The following is a 24,417-nucleotide window of genomic DNA, read 5'->3' as shown; positions in this document are numbered from 1 at the left end:
AGCCCACAGGAAAGCCTGCTAAACAGGTTTATAAATGGATCGTGTCTGATAGAAGCTTTCACACTACTAAAATTAGCTGCTGATGAATGTGATCACATTTTATTAGCTTTATTTTATTCATAACATTAATCCGTATTCATTGAATCCAGCAAGCCACACGTCGGCTCGTTTACTACAGCTGTATGGACCGAAAATAAACAATTTTACTGTGATTTAATTGCAATAAATGTATAAAAAGGGACGCCGAAATAATAACATAATGATGGTGGTTTGTAAAAAGTCAGAATTCATGTTTTGTTAGTTCTCTCTGCAAGGCGACAAGGAAATCACTTTTAAAATGCTTGTTTTCTGAACGGAGCTCGGATCGATGACAGAGTGACAGGAGGAGAATCTCAACGCTGATTGGCTTTCGCAACACAGCGTCACGCGAATTTTTCAGCGGAGTTGAACTATTTCAACTCGCGCGAATGAAGCTAATGAGGCGAATTTCGTGATTTCGCCTCATTCGCGGCGCCAGGCTCGAGTTCGTGTCTACTCGCGTCTGTGCATTGACTTTACATGTAAACTAAACGCTCTAAAAATTCGCTTCGCTTTTGGTGTGAACACAGCATTAGAGGTCCTAAATTCATCATTCAGAGCAGAGGGATTGCCTCCTAACGGCTCTCAACATGGCGACAGCTGAGCCGGCTGCTTGTAGCTAGCGGTGCTAACAGCTGCAAACAACATCCGATAGAGCTAACAGTGTTTACCTGAGGGGGAACCGGAATGTGGGTCCGCTAGTTAGGCCGGCTGGCTACTTTAACAAAAGCAAAATGAACCTCAGATTTAGATACTCACAGAAGGAGAGCGACCTTCTTCTCTGCTTAGGTACATTACTGCACTTTATCGTTAAATAGAAAATAGTTGTTTGCTGGTATATTAATACTCTGAATATCATATAAAGAGCCTTTAAATAAGCTATAGTCCTTTAATCTGCTGTGATTAGAAACATTTCTTCCTCTCACATAAACACACTGTGAATGACTACAAGGAGCTAATTATACAGTGAGAGTGCCAGACAAATGAATCGGTCTTCTGTAACACGCATGAAGCTGTTAAACCAGACTGAGCATTAAGAAAAAGAGATGAAAGTGATTCTCTGTGCAGGGTTTTGATTACTCTCCATTGATGCAGCCATTGATTTCCCACAGAATGAGACCACGGACTGAATAAAAATGTGAGGATATCTGAACATTTTGAAGCATGAACTATTTACGATCAAAAAAGGAGTGGTGTACAAGATGTGTTTGTTTTGAATAGTTTTGTATTCTCAGTTATAATGGATTTGATATCATACTGCAGTATTGTTGTTTTTATCAATTATTTTATAAACATCTTTTTTGTGCATTATAAAAAAACACATTTTTAATATGATGTCAACATCACAGGAGACATGTGAGTGTTATTTTCTTTTTTTAAATAAATAAAATTAAAAATTAAAATTAAGTATTTAGGTCAATGGAGAGAAAAAAATATTCTAAGAACAAGTTCACAAGTTTCTGTTAATATCCGAGGGCTAATAGTTTACAAAGAGTTAGTCATTCAATTAATATTTAAATGCTGCATTAGACACCTAGCATGTTAAGAAACACATCAAACGTACAAGGAAACATTCAAATATCATGAGAATAGGTAAATTAATTCAAGTTAAAACATCAGACTGAACATTAAATGTTTGCTTTTTCATCAATACTGACCTGTTACAGTTAGGGACTGTACTACAAAACGGCCAGTGTACGATATATTACAGATAAAACACTCACACACATAAACACACACACCAAAACAGTTATGACATGGAACATTATATATTACAGTTCCTGTATATTTGTGTTCAGTAGTTGAGGCAGAGTGAGCAGAGAGTTAAATCACAAAGTGAATCTACTGTATGAAGAAAAGGCAACTGCAGGCTGAAATTATGATAACAAAAAGAAAGAAACAGAGAGTAAAAATAAATGCATAAACATAATGAGTTGCTATAGGAAATAGCCACGTTAGCAGCTCTGAGGGGCCGTAATAAGGTTCAAATTTGGATTTAATTACATTGAACTGATGTGAGGCATCTATGTATATATTTTCAGGTTCCAGGTAGGATTTATCAGAGCTTTTGTTTTCTTAGACGTTATTCTGACTTTAAAGTTAGCATTAAAGCTATTGGCAACAAGTTGGCAACTCATAACTTTAATATGAAATGAACGCAGTAGAAGGCACAGCACAACTTTCAGTGAAGATTAACACCAGCATGCAAAGGCTGCATAATACAATAAATAATTTACCACAGATCATATTTGCATGTAACCAGTGTTTATAGTTGGATCTATGTTTGTTTTCATGTAGAAAGTGTGCCAAATGAATGTATAACACTAAGGGGTTGTTATGAAAACAAAGGACAAGCTTTGCTATACAGCTACTACTTATTACTAATGGGGAGCATATGCTTTTAGGATTTAACAGGATGAAGGCTGTTCAGCAGATAGAAACTTTATTTGCACATTTATTAACAAAATCAGCACCATGGACCCTGATAAGTATCTGAGAGTAGTCACTATAACAATATATAACAATAGAAGACCAGACGTTTTGGTTGATGGCTGGATAAATTCCCGTATAAACAGTCAAACAGAGTTCATATAGAGACAGACGGGGAATCTTTGGCAACTTTATTGTCCAAGGTGATGGGGGCATTGTTCGACGTGGACCCCCAGCAGGCGTACACCGGCCTGCCGGGGACAGGGTTGCTTCTGCTGTTCAATACTTTGCCTTTGCCTTTGCCTTTGCCTTTGCTGCAAGTTCGGTCCTGAGTCAAACTAAAGGTCCTCTTTTGGACGCATGCTCTTTCCTGGAGCTGAATGTGGATGGGTAATTGGTGGACTGTGTCGATGTGAACCCCCACTTGATTACCTCCCAGCTTGGGCCATAAAGAGAGGATTAGGCAGCGAAGCTCCTTTCGGAAAGTCTTGTTGAAGTAGAAGTATATGAAGGGGTTGTAGATGTGGGAGCTTTTGGCAAAGAGGGCGGGGAACACAAAGCCCCCAGGAGCCATGTACTGGTTCTCCCTGTGGAAAATGAAGAGGAGGGACACTACAGCGTAGGGCGCCCAGGCTACCACAAAACCCAGGCTGATACAGAAAAACATCTGTAAGAGGAAGTAACAGATTACAGATGATTACTACTCTGGAAATACTTCAGCGCAGAAACTTCATGAATTGTATTTCTTTGTTTTTGCTTTATTCCTAGGGGACTGTCCTTTTAAGACTAACACAAAGAGCTGATCATGTAGTCAAGCAGTCTACAAAATGTTGTAACATGTGATTATTAAGTCTAACATCAGGTTGACTCAAAAGATTTTGTTTTTGCTACGTCTTTGAGGAGGCAAATCTCAAGTACCTCAAATTGTGGTCCAAGTCAAGTCTCAAGTCCTGATTTCACACTTAGATTTAACAGTTATTGTTTTACAGGGAAAAATGTTGTTTAAAATAAATTGTAATATGCACTGAAAGCAAGCTAAATATTCTAAATATATCAGCCAGAGATTTCTACCCACATTTTTACAATTGGTTTACGCATCAATGTGACTTAATAAGACGATTTCAGGAAGTCGCTACTCCTCGCCAAGAAGATATCCACATAACCTATCGACCTTTGTTTGCTCACCATGGAAAGTCGTTTCTCAGCGTGTCTCAGCTTGTTGCGGATGCCTCTTGCAGCAAGCGAGTTGGAGAAGCGCGACACCTTGTAGAGGATCTGACACTGGGACACCACGATGAGGAGGACAGGAACCATGGTGAAGCAGGCAAAGGAGCAGATGACATAGAAGGCATCCTTGGCAGAGGTGTGATAACCCCTCCAGGCGATGGTGCAGGACAGTCCGTAAGGCTCAGGGACGTACTCTCCCCAGCCGAACAGAGGGAAGCTGGACCACACAGCAGCCACGAGCCAGATGGCACAGCACGCTTTCCGGATGTTAGTTCCTTCCAGCCACACAGCTGTGAAGAACACCTGCTTAGTTATCTATCAGTTAGTTACATGTCGTATACAATCCATGTCTCAAATACATGAATGGTGAAAGTAGAAAATAGTTCAACATTTTTCGCTTAATCACTTTCTTGCCATGAGTTAGATTAGAAGATTGACTTTCATGACTGTATGTTAAAGGTGAAACTACAAGCAGCTAAGCTAAGTAGCTAGTTATCTTAACTTAGCACAAAGACTGAAACATGAGGGGAATCGCTAACCTGGCTCTGTATAAAGATTATAAAAAAACAAACATCTACCACCTACCTCTTAAGCTCACTTAATAAAATGATTGGCAGAGCCAGGCTAGCTGTTCCCCCCAGTTTCCAGTCTTTGTGCTAAGCTAAGCTAAATGGCTGCCTGTAGTTTCATATTTACTGTACAGACATGAGAGTGGTGTCAAACTTCACGTCTAATCCTCAGTTAAATAGAAAATACACTTATTTATTTTACAAAATGTCAAACGATTCTTTAAAAAGGTTTCTTTAACCTGTTTCTCTGCTGTCAACTTTATCTCTCCTTTGTGATAAAGTAAGATAAATTAACGAGGAATCTTTTTTTGTTGAATACCAACAAGTGGTTTAATATGGATCATACTATTTTGAACAATTTCGTTGCTATTTTTAAGATATGAAATAGTAAAGGGAAATTTCTTCATAAAGTTTTTTTGTCAATGTCAAGCAACAACAATTCTTATGTAAAGGAGCCACATCTGTTCTGTCAAGCCTCTGAAAAATCTCCTTATTGTGGCATTTGTTTGCCTCTGTATGCACAGACATGGTTGTCACACCAAAATTCACCTTTTGTGCAAGACATTGTGAAAGCTCTCACGGAAGCAGAAAGCAAAGATGCACTCTAATGTAATTTCTCACATCTTCAGAGAAAGATAGTACCAAGATTATGCAACGCTCTCTGCCTTACTTTGCATCTTCTACAAATAAAAGATCTTACAGTTTACTGAGCATGATCAGCTTTCTGAAAAGTTACATTTGTTGTAATAATACCAATAACAAAAATGCACTAAAGAATGAAATACTTTTATTTTTCCTGTCCTTTAACCGTTTGGCAACATCTCCTGAAGTCCTTGAACTGTCCCCCAACCAATCAACATCAACGGCCCTCACCATAAACCGGGATGCAGGTCTTCAGGTAGCGGGTGATGCTGATGGCAGTGATGGTGAACATGCTGCACAGGCCAAAGATGAAGCAGCCGAGGCCGTAATAAACACAGGTGATGTTTTCTCCCAGCCACATGTGGTTGAAGGAGGACATGATGGAGAGCGGGTAGAAGCAGATGCAGCAGAGGAAGTCCACCACGGCCAGGTTGACGCACAGCAGCTCCGAGCCCACCATCTTCTTCCTCCTGCGGTAACAAATCACCAGAACCAGCCCATTGCCCAGAACGGAGAGCACAACTACACAGGACACCAAGAAAAAAAAAAATTATCAAAATAAAAGCTGCATTAATTGACTTTTCAACCACAATTACTGTGATACTGGAAAATGAGCATGTCATCAGATACAGATACAGAGATGTCAGTTTCATAACTACAGAACACACACACCTTAGTATTAATCACGAGTGTAATTATTCTCATGACTAACAAGTGCACCTCATATCAATGAAAGTCTTTTTTTATTTTTATGTCAATATTTGTTCTAATAAAAGATGCTCAATTTCCAGGGCAAGTACACTATGAAAGATACATAGATATTTCAATGTTTGCACGAGAAAAAAGATTTAAAGGAAATGAAAAGGAAAAAATTAAAATATGTTTACATACAATTGCACCAAGAGAGTAGAGATTAGAAATGCTGATACAACCACTTTAAATACTGTTATATTACATATTACTTATGATAAACCTAGCCTATAATAAATATATATATATTATAAAAATATAAAAAATGTATACACACTATCAACTCCAAATTCCTGTATTTTAGTAAACTAGTATAATTTCTATATTGTTTATTAAAAGAATAATTCGGATTGTATCGCTTTAGAAAAAAACTAGGTATAGGTGTATTTGTATTTAGTTAAAGCAGGAAAAATAAAACATTTTTATGACTTTATAACCGTTTTCCATTTAGACATAAATAAGAGCAATGAAACGCACGTACCGACGGAGACGATGGCCAGTCCCACGCATATGTCAGCAGCCGGAGTCAGCTTGGAGGTGAAGGCAGAGATGGTCCGGTTGTCAGAGGAGTTCATTGGTTGAAGCGGTTCGCTGTGGTGTCCTCGTTGCAGCGGGTCAAAATCCGAACTCATTAAGCGAGATGTGCGCGCGGAGCCTGACTTTTGTATGCAGGTGTGACGTCACAATGGTAATCTACAGCACGCGCTCACCTGCTCCGTGGAAAGCATGGGATCCAGAAATAACTCAATTGTCGTTGGGAAATTACAGCTCTGACAGGAACTCAGAGTGGACACATGTAGCTGACAGCATATGTGATGATGAAGGAGGAGGAGGAGGAGGAGGAGGGAGCACTGAATGAGAGGGGAGCTCAGTGGAGTGCAGATCTCCGCCAGGTGTGTCAGCAATGACAGGTGCTGCAAAGTGTGATTGAATTAAGACAACACACAATTCACAATATAAGTAAGGTTTTTAAATAGCCTCAAAACCCGTGCACATTAAAACCAGGCATCATCGAGGGAGCATTTTAATCATGAAATTAAATGTTTTTTGGTTTTTTTTTCCCCTGGTGTCCTAAGCATTGACAGAAGTGTAGTCTTTGTAGGCCTACGTCCACGGTTTAGCTCTTTCAGAACAGCAAACAATTCCATACACGTACATAAACACATATATTGACACCCACTGCATTCACAGACACTTGCATGAACATATACATTCACAGAGCTATACATTTTTTTTTAAATAATAATAATAAAAAGTCTTTAAAAACATTTCAAACATTTTGTATTCATGATTTAAAACCTGTTAACGGTGGAGTGGGTTCACGCTGGTATCACATGCACATACCTTGTTCTAATGTGAGCTGGGTTTTAGGTTAAAGTTAATTAAATGCCATATGTAATTCGTATTAAAACACACTTCATTCAAACCCCCCAAAAAGCGGCGATGTATGCAGGTGGTCGGCTCAAAGTTGTTCCTGTTAAGGAGTTTTATTTAACCAAAAAACTAACTAAACTCACCTAGCTATCTGCCTGCATAGCAGAAGGCTGAGTTAATCTGAGGTACAGCAGTTTGCGTATTGGTAGTATTGTCTGCTTATAGGCGAACACAACCCAAATCTGGGGACAGGAGGCGTACTCAGCTGTGTTATCACTAGTCAACAGGGAGACAATGGCCGTATCAAACAGACAAGAAAATGTGTTTCGAGCAGTTTGCTGCAGTAGAATGTGAGAATGTCTCTCTCTCTCTCTCTGTAAATTCTCCCGAAGTAATCTGTAACCTCAAATTGATCATTTGAATGGCAAAGCACTTACTATGATAGCTGTCAAACGAGACCTGACAATGCCTAGATATCATAAATGGACACAGGTAGAACAAATAGCAGTAGCAATTGCTCAGTTCCAGCTGTTACTGCAATGCAATTCAGAATACACTGTGATGATTGCTACAGTAGAATTTGCGTTTCAACAAAGAACGTTCGCTGACCGTCTCTAAAGAGCAACGATTACTTTCACTGCTTGCTATCAGAAGGATCTGAGTACTTTCTTCCACCAGACTTTGCACCTTATTATTAGAAGGAACTTCAAAGGTCATTAAAGGTTAAACTCATCCATGACCTTTTTAGAAAAGCATGTTGTTGTTTTCATGCTTGTGTGACTGGATGGGTTTTGTCGTTTTTATTTCTCCTGCTGTATTTGAGTCTCTCTTACAGAAGAGATCTTGTGCTCAATGCGACACCTTGATTAAATAAAGGTTATATATCAATTATGAAATTATAACTATTCAAAGAAATGCATCTTTCATATGAAGCATCAACAAAAATATTCTTGACTGTGGGGCCCAGGAGCTCAATGCTGATGACAAAACTGGCACCATCTGTTGCCCCTCCTGATGTACTACAATTCAACACCAGTGGTAGAGAAAAGTAAATCAAATAAAAAAGACACAGGTAGTACTGCTTTGAGTAGAAAGATAAAGTAGACTTTATTTTATGGTGAAACCTAAATAAGATCTGCGATTACAAAACAGGTTCCCCACGCATTTTTTTTTTTTTTTTTTTTTTTTAAACGTCACAGAGGTTGGAATGCTGTACTGACAGAAAGGCATCAGAAAAGACTGGACCTAAAAATATGAACTCAGAAGAAGTACGAGAGCAGACACTCGGGGTTCAGAGGGAACACCATTCAATAAAATAAAAAAAAGAAGTTGTTCCTATGATCTACGGCAGTCTGATTAAGTTCATGAACATGTTTATCAACTCCCAACATCAGAAACTAAAAGCAAATGTGAGCTTACAAAGTCGGGAGATGCAGGGAGTGAACAGGCATTGATGGTAAAGATTACTTGGATTTTTCCGGTGCTAAGCATTCATTTTTTCGTGATATCACTACTTTGTAATGAGCCTTGTTTGGATATATAAACTTACAATACACAACATCCGCCGCTTGTGAATTGTAAAATACCAGATAAGTGGTAAGGTATGTTCCTAAGCACTGACTGCACTTTCTCAGACCACGGAAAACGATATACTGTACAGAAAATCTTAAATTGAGTGGCATTTCCCTTTAAGTAGCCTCCAAACTAACATTTATGCACTCAACAAATATGGACTCAAGCGCATCCTGCATCCCATCATAATCCATCTGCAAAAGGAAACATTCTGAAGTATTTGCCTAGTCAATACTCTGGAAAATATAGTACTGTAGGTCTCATGTTTTTAGTTCTTAATCTACTACTTTTAGAGGAATATTTGGAAAATACTTTTATTCTTTTTTTAATGCGAAGATCCAACTGTGGTATGGATCATCTCATCAAAACCCATTCCTCAAAAGATTGAAGCTTTCCTTCAACATCTCTTGAGAGCCCTGTCTCAATACTTAGAACTGCAGGTGTTGCGTCACAACTTTTCACCCAGATAAAAAATATTTACCAACACCTGAAACACAAAAATAATCTTGTAAATGTTCCATATTCCCCAACTGTGACCAAGTTTTAACCTTATAGTCCGCACTAGAGTCACTTGCACAGATATCAATCCATATCTGGGATTATAACTCTTTAGGATTCATCTTTTTTTTTTGGCCATGAACCTCCCGCTCTCTCTCTCTCTCTCTCTAACGGGAGACAACTGTGCTGTAGCTTCTTCTGTTTCTGATAACAGTCCTCATCTATACATCAATGGACATTAAATGTTTAATCATGGATCTGGTCCCACCTGCCCCCAAAATACTCCCAAAGACCGCAGTTCCCTTCTTCCTTGAGTGAAGTGTTGGCAGCAACAAGGAAAAGCACATTAAAAAATAGACATCTTTAAATAGCTATTCAGCTTGTCTAAGTACAGCACAATCGGAAACATTAAATTCAAGTCATTATTATTTTTCTCCCCTCCCATGTATCATACAACGAATATAAACAAAAAAAAAAAATAAAAAAAAATCATTTTTCAGTTAAGAAACTAAATGTGAATGGATAAATCTTTGATCAGACGAATAAACAATATACTGCAGCCACACTGTAACATCCAAAAATAGTCTTAAGTTGAAATATATATATTTTCTGCCAAAGAAATGCTGGCGTTTCTAAGTCACTCTAGAAGATTTAATATACTGTTGAGGTGTAATTTGTGTTTTTTTTCTGTCTCCGTTAATCCTCTCCTGACAGTCCTGAACACGATGTCAAACCGTTACGGAATAAAAAACTGACATCCTGTGTCATTTGGCACATTGGGGGCTCTCACTGGCGGCCACACTGACGTCAGGGTCTTTGTTGTCTGTGGTGACGGCTGCAGCCTCAGCGCTCTTGTCCTGGTTGTCATTAACATTACTATTACTATTGTTGTTGTTGTTGTTGTTGTTCTGGACACCCGGGAGCCCGTGGCTGTTGTTCTGGATCAGAGCGCCGCTGCTGAGCCTCAACTCGTCCAGCTTCTTCCACAGCTCGTCCCTCTCCTGCTCTTTCTTCTTCTCCCTGAGAGACAACATACAAAGAGAACAAAAAAAGATAAGATAACATTGTTTTAAAGAAGCTTTAAATAATAATAAAAATGACTTTGGTGAAGCCCTACTATCCAGAGACTCTGATCTGGAACTCAAAATGGAGCTCAGGTGCATCCTGTTTGCTGATTATCCGTGAGATACAAATTAAAATAAATTGGACATGATTTAGAAAGGTCCCACAATTCACAGTGCTTGTCAGACCAAGTCAACATCTGGTTTTCAAGGTGACTGCCTGGTAGAAAGCCAGCAGAGCTTTGGACCCTGAGGAGCTGACAGAGATGCTGCACTTATTCATTCTCTCAGAGGGAAGTTAAATGTAGTCCATGTAAATCTGTGACTCACCGTTGCCGATCTGCTTTGTAGGAGGAAGTCAACTCATCAAACAGCGTGCAGTTCATTTCCATCAGCGTCTTCAGCACGTTGTAGACCAGAGCTACAATTGTCCTGTAACACAGCAGAGACACTCAGAATGAAACATCAACACTCATCAGCAGTGGGTTAAACTCAGTGTATTCACATTAGAGTTCAGTTAGTGATTTGTTCACCTAAATAACCCATGAATAAATAAATAATTTATACAGGTAGTTACACTGAAAACATTTTTTAGAGTGTTTTCTGTGACTATCCAGTGTAACAAAGACAATCATGCAGAGAAAATATGTTGCTTTTGAATTTTTTTAATTTAGCAACATCATAAACAAACAGTCCTTTCACCTCCTTTGTATGAAAGTGGCAGCATAAATCTCAAAATCCAGGTTTAATAAACTAAATCTATCTGCATGACTGTACACCACCAGGTTTAAGTGGAAAAATGAATTAGCTTTTTTCTAATTTAAGTAAAACAACCTTTTAAAAACAACGTGTACAACCACACAAAACTGTAATTTTACAGTATATATATATGGGTCAATGACAGGATGTCCATATTTTTGTGTCCATTATTTCCTGTTAAAATAATTGTAATAATTAATTTCACTCAATATTGTAATTCCTAAATAATTCATATACGCAACTACTTTTGAAAAGATACGTAATTTCACAATAAAAGCTTCATACATTCAGGACACTGACACTTTTTCTCCAGTTTCTGGATAACAGTGATTTGCCTAGAATGTACATATTTACTTCATCTGTACAGATAACCTGACACTTTTGAAGGAACTGGATGATATCACGATCACCAATAAGGGAGGTGGATGAACTGAATGGCAGTTATTATTGTTGGTATTAAGGTTTTCATTCTCTTTGTTCATCTCATGGTCCAAAGAGTATTTGTAAATTTACATGTGTTATTGCTTTGTTTTATGTCAATATGCAGCACACATCTTTCATTAATATGAACTCTATATATACAATAATTAAGGAGACATACTGGTTAAAAGAAAGTTATTCGTGAGTAATACAGAAAAAGAAATGTATGCAGAAGTTTTCTAGCTTTTATGTCCAAGCACAATAGTCAACGACATGTGAGACAGAGTGTCATTATGGTGACGTCTGTCTGTAATGTGTGAACATTCTATTAAGAACAGCACACAAGGGAAAATATTACATCAATGTTCATTCTTAATGGATTCTTAATGGAAACAATATCTAGAATCAGATAGTTCCCCACGCTAATGTTTCAGTATTACTATATGTTAATGATTAGTTAGTCAGACAGCTTGGACGAGACCAACGCCTCCAGACTGCAGTACTTACGGGTTCCAGTGCTCTTTGGAGATTCTGTACAGGCTACCAAACATGATGGGAAGGACCTTGTCAATGTTTTCCTCGATGAGGCTGAGAATGTACTCGTTATTCCAGAAGTACAGCGCTCGTTCCGCAACCTGTCAAGACAGAACAAAAAGGTGAAAGGCTGCAGTCGGATTGTGTATGTGCTGCTTAGTGACCACTTTTTTTTTTTTTTTTTTTTTTTTTTTTTCCAATCATTGAAGTTAACTCAGTAGAAAATGAAAGTTCAGATGAAGGAGAGAACAAGCGCCCCTGTCAGACATAAACATGGTGACAATTTTACATGTCAGGTCTGAATAAGTACTGCAGTCTCTTTAAAGTCACAGCAACAATCTCCAGCTTTCTGATTGAAGGATGCAGTTTGTGGTGCTTATGAACTATATTTCATAATGCAGAGAGGTGTTTCTGTTAGTCAGATTACCCTCATTAATAGAAATGGAGTGGACTAAATAATAGTAGCACCTGTCAGTGTATAAGACAAAGGCCATAGATTGATGTTTGTCTCATGAGCGTACCTGAAAGTGTGGATTGGCCACACATTTAGAGATCTGTTTGAACAGTGGCTCCTGGATTTTCTTGAATTGTGTTGGCTCAATGACATCCAGAATCTCCTCAATTTCACCCAGGAACATCACCTAATTAGATACAAGGTGCAGAACTTGAAGCAACATGAAGATGTGGTTGACATATGAGTTAAGTGTATTTCTAGACTGATTACCTCTTTCTGGCTGCAGGTTTTTGGCCAAAACTTCAGCAGCCCGCGGATCACCTGCACAGAAAAGATTGCAGACATTTTTGTGAAAATTCATCAGAAATGAAAAAAAATAAACCCAGCCTGTTGAGTGGGTAGTTGCTGGCACATTTATCTGCCGTGTAGACTCATTTAGTGCTCGAGGCTTTGTGCTTTGAGTGGGAGGAGTGATAAAAATAAGTACCGGTTCAGTGAGTGTAGGATCTTTCTCCAGGAACTGGACCACACAGTAAGCCAGCTGAGAGACACAAAAGAGAAGAGTAAAAGTACAAACTGTTCCCAAAAACTGCATCAGCCTTATACTGAAAATATCTGAAACAACATCTCCTCTTAAATATGCATTTAGATAGAAAACATCCGATCTATGTTATTATTCTTATAAATTCCCACGGCCATTTTGAGAAATTTAAGATACACTGAAACACAGTAATAATCAGTGAAACGGTGCAGTTACACTTCCAAGCCACCAGGGGGTGCTATAGTCCAGAATTTACATTATGACAGTGCTTAATACAGCAGCGACAAGCCTGAATAGGCTGTTCATTTTAGTTTTACACTTCTGTTAAAAAATATCCTACAAAGATAAGCAGCCAAAATGTATGTGATTTACAACAAAACAACATAATTCATATCAAGGACAGTTTCTTCTACCTGTGCATGGAAAAGGGCCAGTCCTTTAGCTGTGTGTAACGGGATGAGCACCTTCATCAGGAACTGCTTGTGCTCTGCCTTCAGAGGCAACGCAAACCCGTTGATGATACTACAAACATAAAAACAGCAGGACAATGTTAGATTGTGCAAAAAGACAAACACACAACATGGACTGTTTGCAGTAAAGATGTGACAGAATAAAGACCAGGTTCCTATGATACCGATCCGTTTTTAAATCCAGCTTTCTTTGACAGTGATGTAAATAAAATAAAAAATTCCGTGCTACTGAATATAGCCAGTTGCCAAAAAAATAAAAATAAAATATGCATCCAGTATTTTACAAACTAATGTGTTTACAAACTACTGAATGTGACATGAAGAAGTCATATAGTTTTGTTTACACACTCGGCATATAAAGCTAGAGACCAAATGGTTATAAATTACTTTTTTCTTCTCGTGTAGCATAAAGGAACTACTCTTTAAATTTCGTTGTGCAACCCTGTATTGTACAATGACAATAAATGAACCGTGGTATTAATGGATATTGATGACAAAACATCATCACTCACCTTCCCAGGATTTCTAGAAGCTCAGCAACACCGTTGAAGTGCTCGGTTTCATAGATGAACCTGTGTCAGAAATAATCACACGCAGTGATCAGAACAATCGACTCACACTGCTCCCAATCCTGTGTTCCTTTCAAATAGGTACTCTGGCTTGGGAGGAAAAAATTAAAATAACTCTTATATTACAGCCTTTATATGAAGTTTGATAGGAAAGCTTTCAACTTGGGCTGCCATGAAGGTAGAGCCTGTACAGGAAACAGGCATCACTAGTAGGGCCTTGATCAAAAGACTGTAAATTCTTTACTTTATAAGAAGTTTTATTTTTAATATCCGACTAGAATTACTTTGAAAAAAACAATATATTTAGCTGCTTCCTGTTTGGTAACTCATTTCCATCCCTCGAGGCAGCCATGGTATGTACAGACAGAGCCTGACAACTGTGGCACTATTTTTATTCTCCGTGGCAGATGGTCAAAGTGGGTGCACCCGTTTTGCCACCTTGCCTGTTGGAAACGACGACAACTGCCCCCGTTTCAATCACCTATAGTCTATTGTCACATAGCAACAGGTGTCGTAAAGAATCAACACACTGCTGTTGAGAATATTTGATGCCTCCATCTGAACATTTCTCTTCCTGCTCTGTTTTTAAAAGGTTGGGGTTAATCTATTTGTGTGTCTGTATTGTAAAGCCAATAAGAGTGAATAGCGACAGGAAATAAAATATAAAAAAGAAGACCTTGACCTTGAAAGGACATGAAACATTTCCCCCTGTCACATTGGCTGCCTTTTGAACATTTCACTCACCGCAAGAAAATGTTGTTGATCTGCTTCCTGATGAAAGCACGCAACCCCAGGAACTTTCCATAAATCCGATGCAGAATGGTCTTCAGGAAGTCCCTCTCCCTCGGATCCTCACTGTCGAACAGCTCCAGGAGCTAAAAAGGATAAACACACACCTCCTCAGTTTTCAGTCCTGATTCATTTGTCATGTCTTCTCACTGCTGTGTTGTCATGATGCACTTAAACTGTAATTAATTTGTTACCACTAAAGCATTTGGCTGAATAGGATAAACATGTATACAATTTATCTTTGTAACATTTTAAATACTTTCAATCCAAATACAGTGTTTTGGTGGTAAATTGTGGCAGATACAGAATTGATAAGTTGAAAAAATGTTTTTTCTTCCTTTTCTTTTGTGCTTCTCTGATTAATAAGAGTGAAGTGAACATTAATGTGGGTTTTGCTTTGTGACATACTGTATGTATAATTAGCCTTTACTATAAAACGCTGCAGGCAACACTGATATTGATACTGCTGGGTGCTGTAATTACTTATTGTGAAATTAGATCCCTCTATATCGCTCACCTCAGGGCTAACACTGAAGAAGACTAGAACACAAGAACCAGTTAGATAGAGTGGCCTTTTCTACAAAGCTTAACAAAGTCACAATACACTCCGTGAGGCAGTTCTTTGTGAAAACAAGTTTAATGAATCAAGTCAGAACCCCAGCTACTAGCAACTTATAAAACAAATATACATTACGTGTGTCTGAATGCTCTGCTTTTTAAATACATTTGAAACAGCTGATGTTTAACAGCCATTTACAGCAACATGTGATGAGTCATTATTACAGTGCTGTTGAGGGCAGCCACTGCCACAGAGTTTAAAAGGAATGTTTATAGGCTCACATCAGCTTCAGAGTGAGGTACTTATCTTCCACTAGCATGCCATCAGCACGCTATCAGCACATCAGTGACAGACCTGACAGTCTATTTTTACATCTGCGTAAATCCAGGGAAGGTTTTCATCATCGTACACACATGCTCCTCTTCTGCACTGCGCTGATTTAAACTGAATTCACTGGGTTCGTCAGAGAACCTCAAGTGGTAAGCCTTCTCCTAGACATTAGCTTCCATACATGGCGGCTCACTTTGTGTTAGTTGTACCAAGAGCCCAAACGTTTTGCTCCTTGAAGAAATTGAGGTACAGATATGCCACCATCAGCAGTGGTGTTTATTTTTCCAGCTGTACAATTCAAGGGATCCTCATGAACCAAATCAAACTGTTTATGTATGTTATGGGTCGTGTAAGGGTCGGCCATAGTTGTATCCTTTCTATTCCCCTTATTACACCTGCTATCCCAATGGTAGTACTAGTCAAGTCAGGGGAGGGTACTTTATGTAGAGTACACAGTACCGCCTAACTAGACTTTTAAATACCAAGGTAGTACTCCTAATCTCTCTGGAGGAGTGTGGCTGTTGTTTGCAAAACTGTAAATTTATGAGCAGAGATGCTTTGTGGCAACTTTTCTGTTTACAGTACTTTCACCCATGTGATGAAGTACCTTGATTTGCCATTGTTATTTGATTCTGCCGAATATAGACGTTTCCATCTGGTATTCTTTCTCTCAACACTTTCTCAAGTGTATTATATCAGGATATTTGTATATTGATATAATCATGTACATTTATGTAACAGTGATACAAGATTTTATCCCCTACCAAAACAATTACGCTTTTAGTACAAAATATTAAGAGGCTTACTGTTCCTACAAAATAACCCTGAACAGATAAATCAGCATTAGGCCTAAAACAATCAGTTGATCAAAAATTCCCCACCATCTATTTTGATAATAAATTAATTCATTGTTTAAGTTATTTTTAGAGCAAAAATACTAAAAGTACACATCCTCTCAAATGTGGAGACCAGCTGCTTGTGTCTGTTTGTCATCATTGTAATTTTAATATCCGTTTTACTGACAGAAATTGCAACGCAAAAACACATTGAAATTTGAAGAAGCATGACACTTACTGCCTCATGAAAATAACACATGTAAGGGGAGGAAGATAACTGAAAATACTACAGATAAAAATAACAAATGGTTTGAGGAAAAAAAAATATCACTACACCTAATATTTTGGTAAAACTTGAATCTTTACTGACCAGAGACAAGAGATGACGTCGAACTAAAGTTGATCGATACGGACAAAATGAGATACAGACATTTGACCTGACTATATTATGAAAAAAAGCTGGCAGAGTTTAATTTAGACATGCTGTGTGCGCCTGAGGTGACTTCAATAATCAATCACAAAAAGGTCACACTGGGATTTGAGTTTTCTCAGGAGCCTGATCAGTACATGCTCCAGAGTAACTCAAATCATTACTCTGCTACATGTTGTGTCCATCTGTAGTTGGAAACAATCATAGAGGCAATTTGCCATCTCAATATCCAGGAAAAAACTAAGAGGTCAAGAAGAGCACTATTCTCCATGGTTGTAAAAATAACTGTTGGAAATAACATAAAAACTAGTCTATCTCTGTTCATTTCATAGTTATGAGAGGAAGATTCATCACTGTGAGATAACCAGGTCATTACTGAAATGAAATAAAAAATTCCCTGATTAAAAGCCTGAGTGTTCACCAAATATGATTGAGATTAAGACTTAACAAACAGACGAGCAACACAAAAAAGGATATGTATAAATAATAATACTAATACCATCAAGACTAGCAAGCGAAAAGCAGTTATTCTATTTATGTATAAAACTCAGGCTCCATCTGACACTAGCTGGATGAAGTCACATGTTTCAGCCTGAGGCTCATCTGTGCTGCATGAAACTTGTTTCTAAATTAACTTAAATCTACAACTGTGCAAACAGAATCTAAATAATTCAGTGAGAAATTGACCTTGATATGATTTTATTTTGTGATTAAATGTCTTTACAGGAATACCAGATTCCCACACCCTTCTTGCCTGAGATTGCTTCTTGTGTATATTGTAGCCCGTTCTCTTTCTAGGTTAACGGTGGAGAGGAGGTCGCCTGGTTCAGGTTCAATCTGTTTGGCGACTCCTAGAAGCTGCTTCACATCCTCCTGGATCCTTCTTTTGAATTAGATGTCACACTATATGTATAATTTCTGTCATATGGACTGTCTATGTTGTAATTTAATTATGTTGCAAAAACAAAACATCTGTTGCACGTCTGTCCGTCCTGGGAGAGGGATCACTCCTCAGTTGCTCTTCCTAAGGTTTCTTCCATTTTTGACCCTGTTAAAGGGCTGTTTTTATTTATTTATTTACATCTGAAGCGCAGGTCCAATTACAGAGGATATGCTGTACAGACTGTAAAGCTCCCTGAGGAAAATTTGTAATTTGTGTTATTGGGCTATATAAATAAAACTGACTGATTGCCCTGTTCACACTTGAAATCAAGCTAAAAACACATCAAAGACACGCTGGAATGTGATCCAACCACACATACAGAGTTAATTATGAAGCAAATGTGTGATGCAAATATGTGTACCTGCTGCCTTATCAACATATAGCAGGCCAAAGCTTCCACACATAGTTAGTATTAGCCTCACTTCATTTTCACTCACCTTCTGTCACATCGTGAGAAAAAAAAAAGAAGTTTTACAGCAAGAAAGTTTAGTTACAACTAGGCCAGCAGGCCAGTAAACTGCATGTCAGGTTGGAAAAATCGCCAACACAGGCATCCTTATTTTTAACAGAAACATTTCAGTTACTGCTCACAGAAACATTAAACTGAGATAATAAATAACACAGAGACCGATGAAACTTTTTGCATTAGGTATGAATTTAAATGCATCGAATGATAATATGCATTTGAGAACCTAAAAACTTTAAATTGAGACATAAACTGAGAAGAAAACAGATCCCTTCATGCAAACACACAGTAACATTTTACTAAATCCTAAAATACACACGGACCAAGTGTCTGACCACATGTTCTGCTCTTAGCTCCACATATGGGTGTTTTGCCATGTCGAAGGAAGTTTTCTGAAGCAGCTGTTATCGGCACTAGTCGATCCAGAGGCACCAGATCAGTGCTAGTTTTGTAGGTTTGTATTCGAGGACCAAAATATGCTACCAATTAACTAGAGAGTACGGTAGGAAACCAGTGGTGATCTGGATCCTCAGGAGCTGCTGCAAAGGATATGCCACCGAGACTATCATGTTTAATGGTTTTAGCTAATTCGGGATGTTGTAGCACAAGAATCATTGGATTAGCAGGCATAATACAATAACCATAATAAATACATGTACAAAAGTCCCGTACAAAAGTCAAATACCATTAATGATGATGTTGGTATATATTTGAGGCGTGAAGTGTCTTGAGACAAAGTCTAAAACAATGTATTGTATACTCGGTTAAACCTTACAACGATTCACCCTTTTGTGGCTTCGTATGGATGCCCTGATACCTCGTCTTTTTGATCACCACGATATCAAAATGTTTTTCCTGACAGGCCACCTGAACGTCCTGGCTGCTCTTGTGCTTTGATCTCTTTGGTGAATATGTATGTGAACACCTTCATTTGAAGACCTATTCCTGTGCTGTGTGTATTATGATAACATACGTTAACCAAACCACGGCTGTCTTTCCCTGCCTTTACTGCCTCCCAAACCTCTACCTCCTCGTTCCCATCGCTCCAACCACAGTCCTCCTTCTACTCAACCTGAAGAGTAAACAACCAGCAGCTATTTAAAGCTGCCTCACGACACATTCACATCATGGAAAGTCAGTCCAGGCACCTCGGATGTGGCCCGGCCAACATTCCTGGCCCTGTGGTCCTCCGTTAGCTGCTGCTTCGCTCTGAGGCTTCAAATAAGAAGCGAGGCATTCCTGCAGTAGGTGGGTACTGAGCAAGCGCAGATGTAGCCGAGCTACAGCGAATTAATCGCTCGACTTATCCAACTAATAATACTGCACAGTCCCAAAACACATGACATGGTGTTGCCAATTATAGTTATTCACCACATTAGAACTTCTAGTAATTTGACAGCTGTCAGGAGCAATTAATATCCCCCAAAAATGGCAAAAACTCAAAGGTTGCGAATATTCTGTTTTTTAATCCTTTTATAATAGTAAAATCATTATCTTTGGGTTTTGGACTGCTGGTCAGACAAAACAAGAAATTGGAAGACGTCACAATGGACTACAAAAACATGCTTAATTTTCTTTAAAATAAAAGGGGGAAAAAACTCTTACCTGCAGAACAAATTTCTGATCAATGTGGCGCTTTGCAATGCTGGGCTGGAAGTCTGGATTCTCTAGAAAGCGCAGCAGAAACTCATAGACCAGCTGGAAGATAAAAGAAAAGGGAATTAGAATCACCGCCAAGCATTCAAGCTCCATGTCTATTCAAAATGTAATCACTTCATAATTTCTTCCGATGATACATTTGTGTGAAATAGTCAGAATTAGTATATAAATTCTTGATTTATAGCCCAAACATGTTTTGTGAGGTCACATTGACCTTTGAACACCAAATTCTTATCAGTTCATCCTTGAGTCAAAACAGACATTTGTGGCAATTTTTTTTTAGATATCGCATTCTCCAGAATGGACAGATGGACGGACAACGCAAAAAAGAATGCCTCCATCCAAGGCTGTTGACGGCACGGAGGTACCAAATAACTACAACGGTGAGACAGGCTAAGTATTACCTGAACGTGAGGCCAGGAAGCCTCTAGAGTGGGTTCATCCTCCTCTGGGTCAAAATCAGGGTTGTCACTTGGTGGAAGAGTCCGGAATATATTGGTGCAGATCTGCAGGGGAGGAGAAATAAAATCATTAATAAAAGGTTCATTAATAAAAAACACATAAAAAGTTAAACATCCCAGGAGAGTCCCTTACTTAAACATGCAGAGACTCCATGGGTACAATTGTGAAATTTGATGGGACAAAATATAATATTTCCTGCTAAATGCCTATATAGCATACAATCAAAAGTTTAATTAGGTTTCCAGTGCTCCACATCCACTATAATTAAACAAGCTGGTTGTAGCATTATTCAAAAAATGCTTCTGTAATCCGTGGCCAATATTGCTGGCCACACTCCCCTTCTTACTTTTTTTTTTAAACCACATACACCATGTCACTTAGTGTGAATGATTAACACAGTGTTCTAAAAGCATGACCATCATTTTTCAATAAATTTGGTTACAGTAAATTTGCCTGTTAACCAAATAACTCAGACAAGACTACGAACACTGGCTTCCACATCTTCAGCTGTAAGACTGATTTTGCATTGGGGAGCTGGAAAAACATTTTTCTCTACAGTAAATTTATAGTCATAATTTTTGACCGTCAGTGTCCAAACGACATTTGTTGAAGAGGTCTGCTTATTCGCGGTCAAAGAAGATCTTGCCACACTAAATGCCACACTGTTACCACCTGCCAAGTTTCACCCCGGTCACTGTTTTGTTTCCTTAGTAATCTGGATTGTTCAAGAAAATGGAGAATGCACCGACAAAGGGGTACACTTGGTCAAAATGCTTTGGTACTGTGACATTCAGATGATCTAGTTTTGACATTCACACGACCATGTTAGTCCGATTTTGGCATGAGCTGAAAGGAATGGTACCCAGCAATGCCGTGTGCTGCTGTAGCACATCTCCCCTTCAAGGCTGAACGATCTGTGTATTCAGAGATGCCCTTCAGCTCGCCACTGTTGTTCAGAGCTGTTATTTGCCTGCTTGTGTGCTTCCTGTTATTTTAGAGAGGTCTGACAGTGTAAGTGCAGCTGTTTCTGGGATGATGAAGACACCATCTGGACACAACAATTGTACAAACTGTCTTCATCCAGCATCTTGTCCATTCTTTAGCCAAACAGTGAGATATACTGTTGACTGCCAGCAGGCTTTATACACTGTTGAATATCTGGCTGTACTTTTGACAACTCTGCAATAAAGTTGCACATATAAGCATTCATGACACACCCACAACTACATCTGAAAGTCATTACATTCAGTGTAATTGACTGGCAGTACTCCTCAGTACTTTGGTGCCAGTTTAGTTCATAGTTTTGATACAATAAACAAAGTTATGATCTCTATTAATCAAATCAACTTTTAGCCCCTAAAACATCAGAAAATAGAGCCAAAGGGTACATCCTCAAATTGCGTCTTTGTCATTTAGCTATCATAGAAGACTTAGAAAAACTTGGAATATTCAAATTTAAGAACCTTGGAACAGTAATCTTTTGGTCCTTCAGCTTAAAATAAAATCCCTTTAAAAAAAAGGTCCTTATTACAGAATTTAGAGAATATCTAATGCCTCTACATGGCTCTCAACATGATGGCAGCTGAGCCGGCGCCTAGAAGCTAACGGTGCTAACGGTGCAAACAAAGGCAACAGCGTGGACAGAGCTAACAGTGTTTAACTGAGGGGGAACCGGAGGATGGATGCTAGGCCTCCGTGATTGGGACGGCGTTATCAGCAGTAACTGAGCGCAGTGCAGATATGTTATTGCTCTGAATATCATAAAGATAACCTTTAAACGACTAATTGATTATCAACTAATGTAAGCAGATTATGGTGTCCTTCACTAGAGCAGCCTCTTACTTGTCTTACTCCACAGACTCTGCTACTGTATTCATCCCAGGGTTCAGTCAAGGTTTAATCTGACAAAGGTACGGAATGTTTTGCAGGCAATAAAACAAGCCTTTTATCTCTCTTGTCAGATAATCACATAAGTTGACATCGTCTTTTCTCTAGATATATCATAACAACAATTAGAGCAACAGTTTTCAATGGGTGCGCGACTGAACCGTCTTTTAGACCACAGTAATGGTACAAAGTTATTTTACATAATCATCTGTATGCAGATGCTGATAATGAGGCGGATAAATAAATCAGTGTGTCTGCTCTCCGTGACACATCACTTAGCTCTCCCTGGTGTGAGGCCTATCGATGGCTGAGTTATAATCAGATGACTCACAGAGTTGGTTGCCAGGCGGGACATTGTGCCTCAGTGTGATGACCATCTCTGAGACCAAAGACTCACAAAGTGAAGATGAATGGTGGTGTTGATGGCATTTGAGCACACACACAGGGCCTCAGGAGCAGAACCTGAACAACATAAAGCCTGGTATTGCCGGTAAGGTGCAACTATTGTTTAACAAGGATCATATTCAACATCACAGAACTGCTCTGGCAGCCCGTCTCCATTGAGGGAGGTGAGACGTGGGACCAACGTACTGCATGAGATGACGGGGACAAGTCAAAGCTGTCGTCCTGAAAACCATAGAAAGTTAGGTATCGTAGGTCAACACACTGATCGAGCAGCCGCAGTGGCCGTGACACACAACCCATGAAGACAATTACTGTACTTTATAACCCTTAGCACCTGTCTTACTTTCTAGTTTCAAGTCTTCTTCAATACAGCATTATATTCATTTAGTAAATTATGGTCCCACACTGTCTGTAGTATATGATGGGTTACATAACTCACCACGCAAGCATTCGGCACACTTATTAAATTACCCCAATCACTTCACAATGTCAAAAAATAACTACAGTTGGACAAAACATGAGAAGATATTGTGGAAGGATAGCAAACATGGGTAGTGTGTGAGAGAGAAAAAAAAGGAAACTGTGGTTTGTGTGTAAAAGTAATGTAGGAGGATCCCAAAAAAAAAGCTGTTTCTAAGTGACAATGCGGTGAGTGAAGCCAGTGTACACATGCTGATGACAAGGGAGGCTGCAGCTCTGAATGGGGTCAAACTCAGGGTGACAATAGTAGCAACCAATACCTAGCATCGGAGAGAGAGAGAGAGAGAGAGAGAGAGAGAGAGAGAGAGAGAGAGAGAGAGAGAGAGAGAAAATCGAGTCCAGCATTTGCTAAAAGGATGAAAGAGGTGGGAATTAAAGCAACTAAAAGGGGAATTAAAGCTCAAAAGATGCTCTTTCCAACTAACCCTGCTGGCTATTCACTCGTCTCTGGCACAGATAAGACAGAATATAAACAAAACTGTCTAAGAGATGAAGATGAAGAATACAAACAAGACTGTCCAAGATGTGATTCTCTATAATAAGCACTAATTATAGAATCGGCAAATAAGGCGAAAAATCTCCTTTCACATAGATGAGAAAACCTGGCTGTTTGTACTCCTGACAGCCTCGGCGATCAAAGCAGTCCTCGCTGCAGCAGAATAATGGACAGCACTTTAAACCCTCACCTCTTCATTATAATGTGATGCCAAGCATGGAGTATCCGGGAGAGCTATTATCAACCCAGCCTTCTGAGTGCAGCTGCTATTTGCTTAACCTCATTCAGAACACTATCTGTAGTACAGGACTGGGTTTCTCATGAGCTCGACCGGCATCCCTCCGTACTGCTCATTAGTAGATAAATGAGATTACCAAGAAGGACCAGTGACAATACCAGTGCAGCGGCAGGAGTCCTTCATTCTAGTCCTTTATTTAAGCTACTCGAGCCCTACAAACCTGCTAGTGTGGAAACCCAAGAGGTCACTGGTGTGCAACGTGCAACCAAGATACTCCATGCTAAGTAGCTCATTATCCAGTTGACGACCTGTTTGTCACACAATTCCATTTGTGCACTTTCCTGGCTGCCTGTTTTTTTTTTTACCAAAGCATGATTGAAAAAGTATAATTGTAGCAGATCAAAGCATTTTTACTTAAATAAACACACATTGGTAATAATTGAAAATAATAAATAAAGTCATACTTTTCAAATAATTGCTTCTGATTAA

General features: G+C 38.9%; 2 protein-coding genes across 4 annotated transcripts in view; both read right to left on the bottom strand.

Moving 5' to 3' along the window:
• Positions 1-1,559: 1,559 nt before the first annotated feature.
• Positions 1,560-7,301, bottom strand: opn8c (opsin 8, group member c). Of its 3 annotated transcripts, none has more exons than XM_054618716.1 (5): positions 7,214-7,301; positions 6,178-6,610; positions 5,178-5,468; positions 3,694-4,025; positions 1,560-3,175 (listed from the first exon to the last, which is right to left on the bottom strand). In XM_054618716.1, exons 2-5 carry the CDS (start codon positions 6,326-6,328, stop codon positions 2,666-2,668), a joined length of 1,284 nt encoding a protein of 427 aa, XP_054474691.1. In that variant the 5' UTR covers positions 6,329-6,610; positions 7,214-7,301; the 3' UTR covers positions 1,560-2,665. The 3 variants fall into 3 exon arrangements, with proteins under 3 accessions (XP_054474691.1, XP_054474692.1, XP_054474693.1); XM_054618717.1 differs by having other exon boundaries at positions 7,041-7,249; XM_054618718.1 differs by lacking the exon at positions 7,214-7,301 and adding an exon at positions 6,996-7,020.
• An 861-nt stretch (positions 7,302-8,162) lies between these two features.
• ppp2r5a (protein phosphatase 2, regulatory subunit B', alpha isoform) overlaps positions 8,163-24,417 on the bottom strand; it is a 34,098-nt gene continuing 17,843 nt past the window's right edge. Inside the window, exons 3-13 of the mRNA XM_054618239.1 lie at positions 20,365-20,466; positions 19,907-19,999; positions 14,693-14,823; positions 13,892-13,951; positions 13,323-13,431; positions 12,856-12,909; positions 12,639-12,689; positions 12,436-12,555; positions 11,888-12,015; positions 10,532-10,633; positions 8,163-10,160 (exon numbers count right to left, since the gene is read on the bottom strand). Of these exons, the coding sequence (XP_054474214.1) occupies positions 9,905-10,160; positions 10,532-10,633; positions 11,888-12,015; positions 12,436-12,555; positions 12,639-12,689; positions 12,856-12,909; positions 13,323-13,431; positions 13,892-13,951; positions 14,693-14,823; positions 19,907-19,999; positions 20,365-20,466 (1,206 nt within the window). The 3' untranslated portion in view covers positions 8,163-9,904. The remainder of the gene's footprint in view (positions 10,161-10,531; positions 10,634-11,887; positions 12,016-12,435; positions 12,556-12,638; positions 12,690-12,855; positions 12,910-13,322; positions 13,432-13,891; positions 13,952-14,692; positions 14,824-19,906; positions 20,000-20,364; positions 20,467-24,417) is intronic.

This window comes from Anoplopoma fimbria, chromosome 18 (genome assembly GCF_027596085.1).
Source record: "Anoplopoma fimbria isolate UVic2021 breed Golden Eagle Sablefish chromosome 18, Afim_UVic_2022, whole genome shotgun sequence".
NCBI lineage: Eukaryota > Metazoa > Chordata > Actinopteri > Perciformes > Anoplopomatidae > Anoplopoma > Anoplopoma fimbria.
The sequence above is the reverse complement of the archived record's forward strand: the minus strand, read 5'-3'. Positions and strand labels throughout refer to the sequence as shown.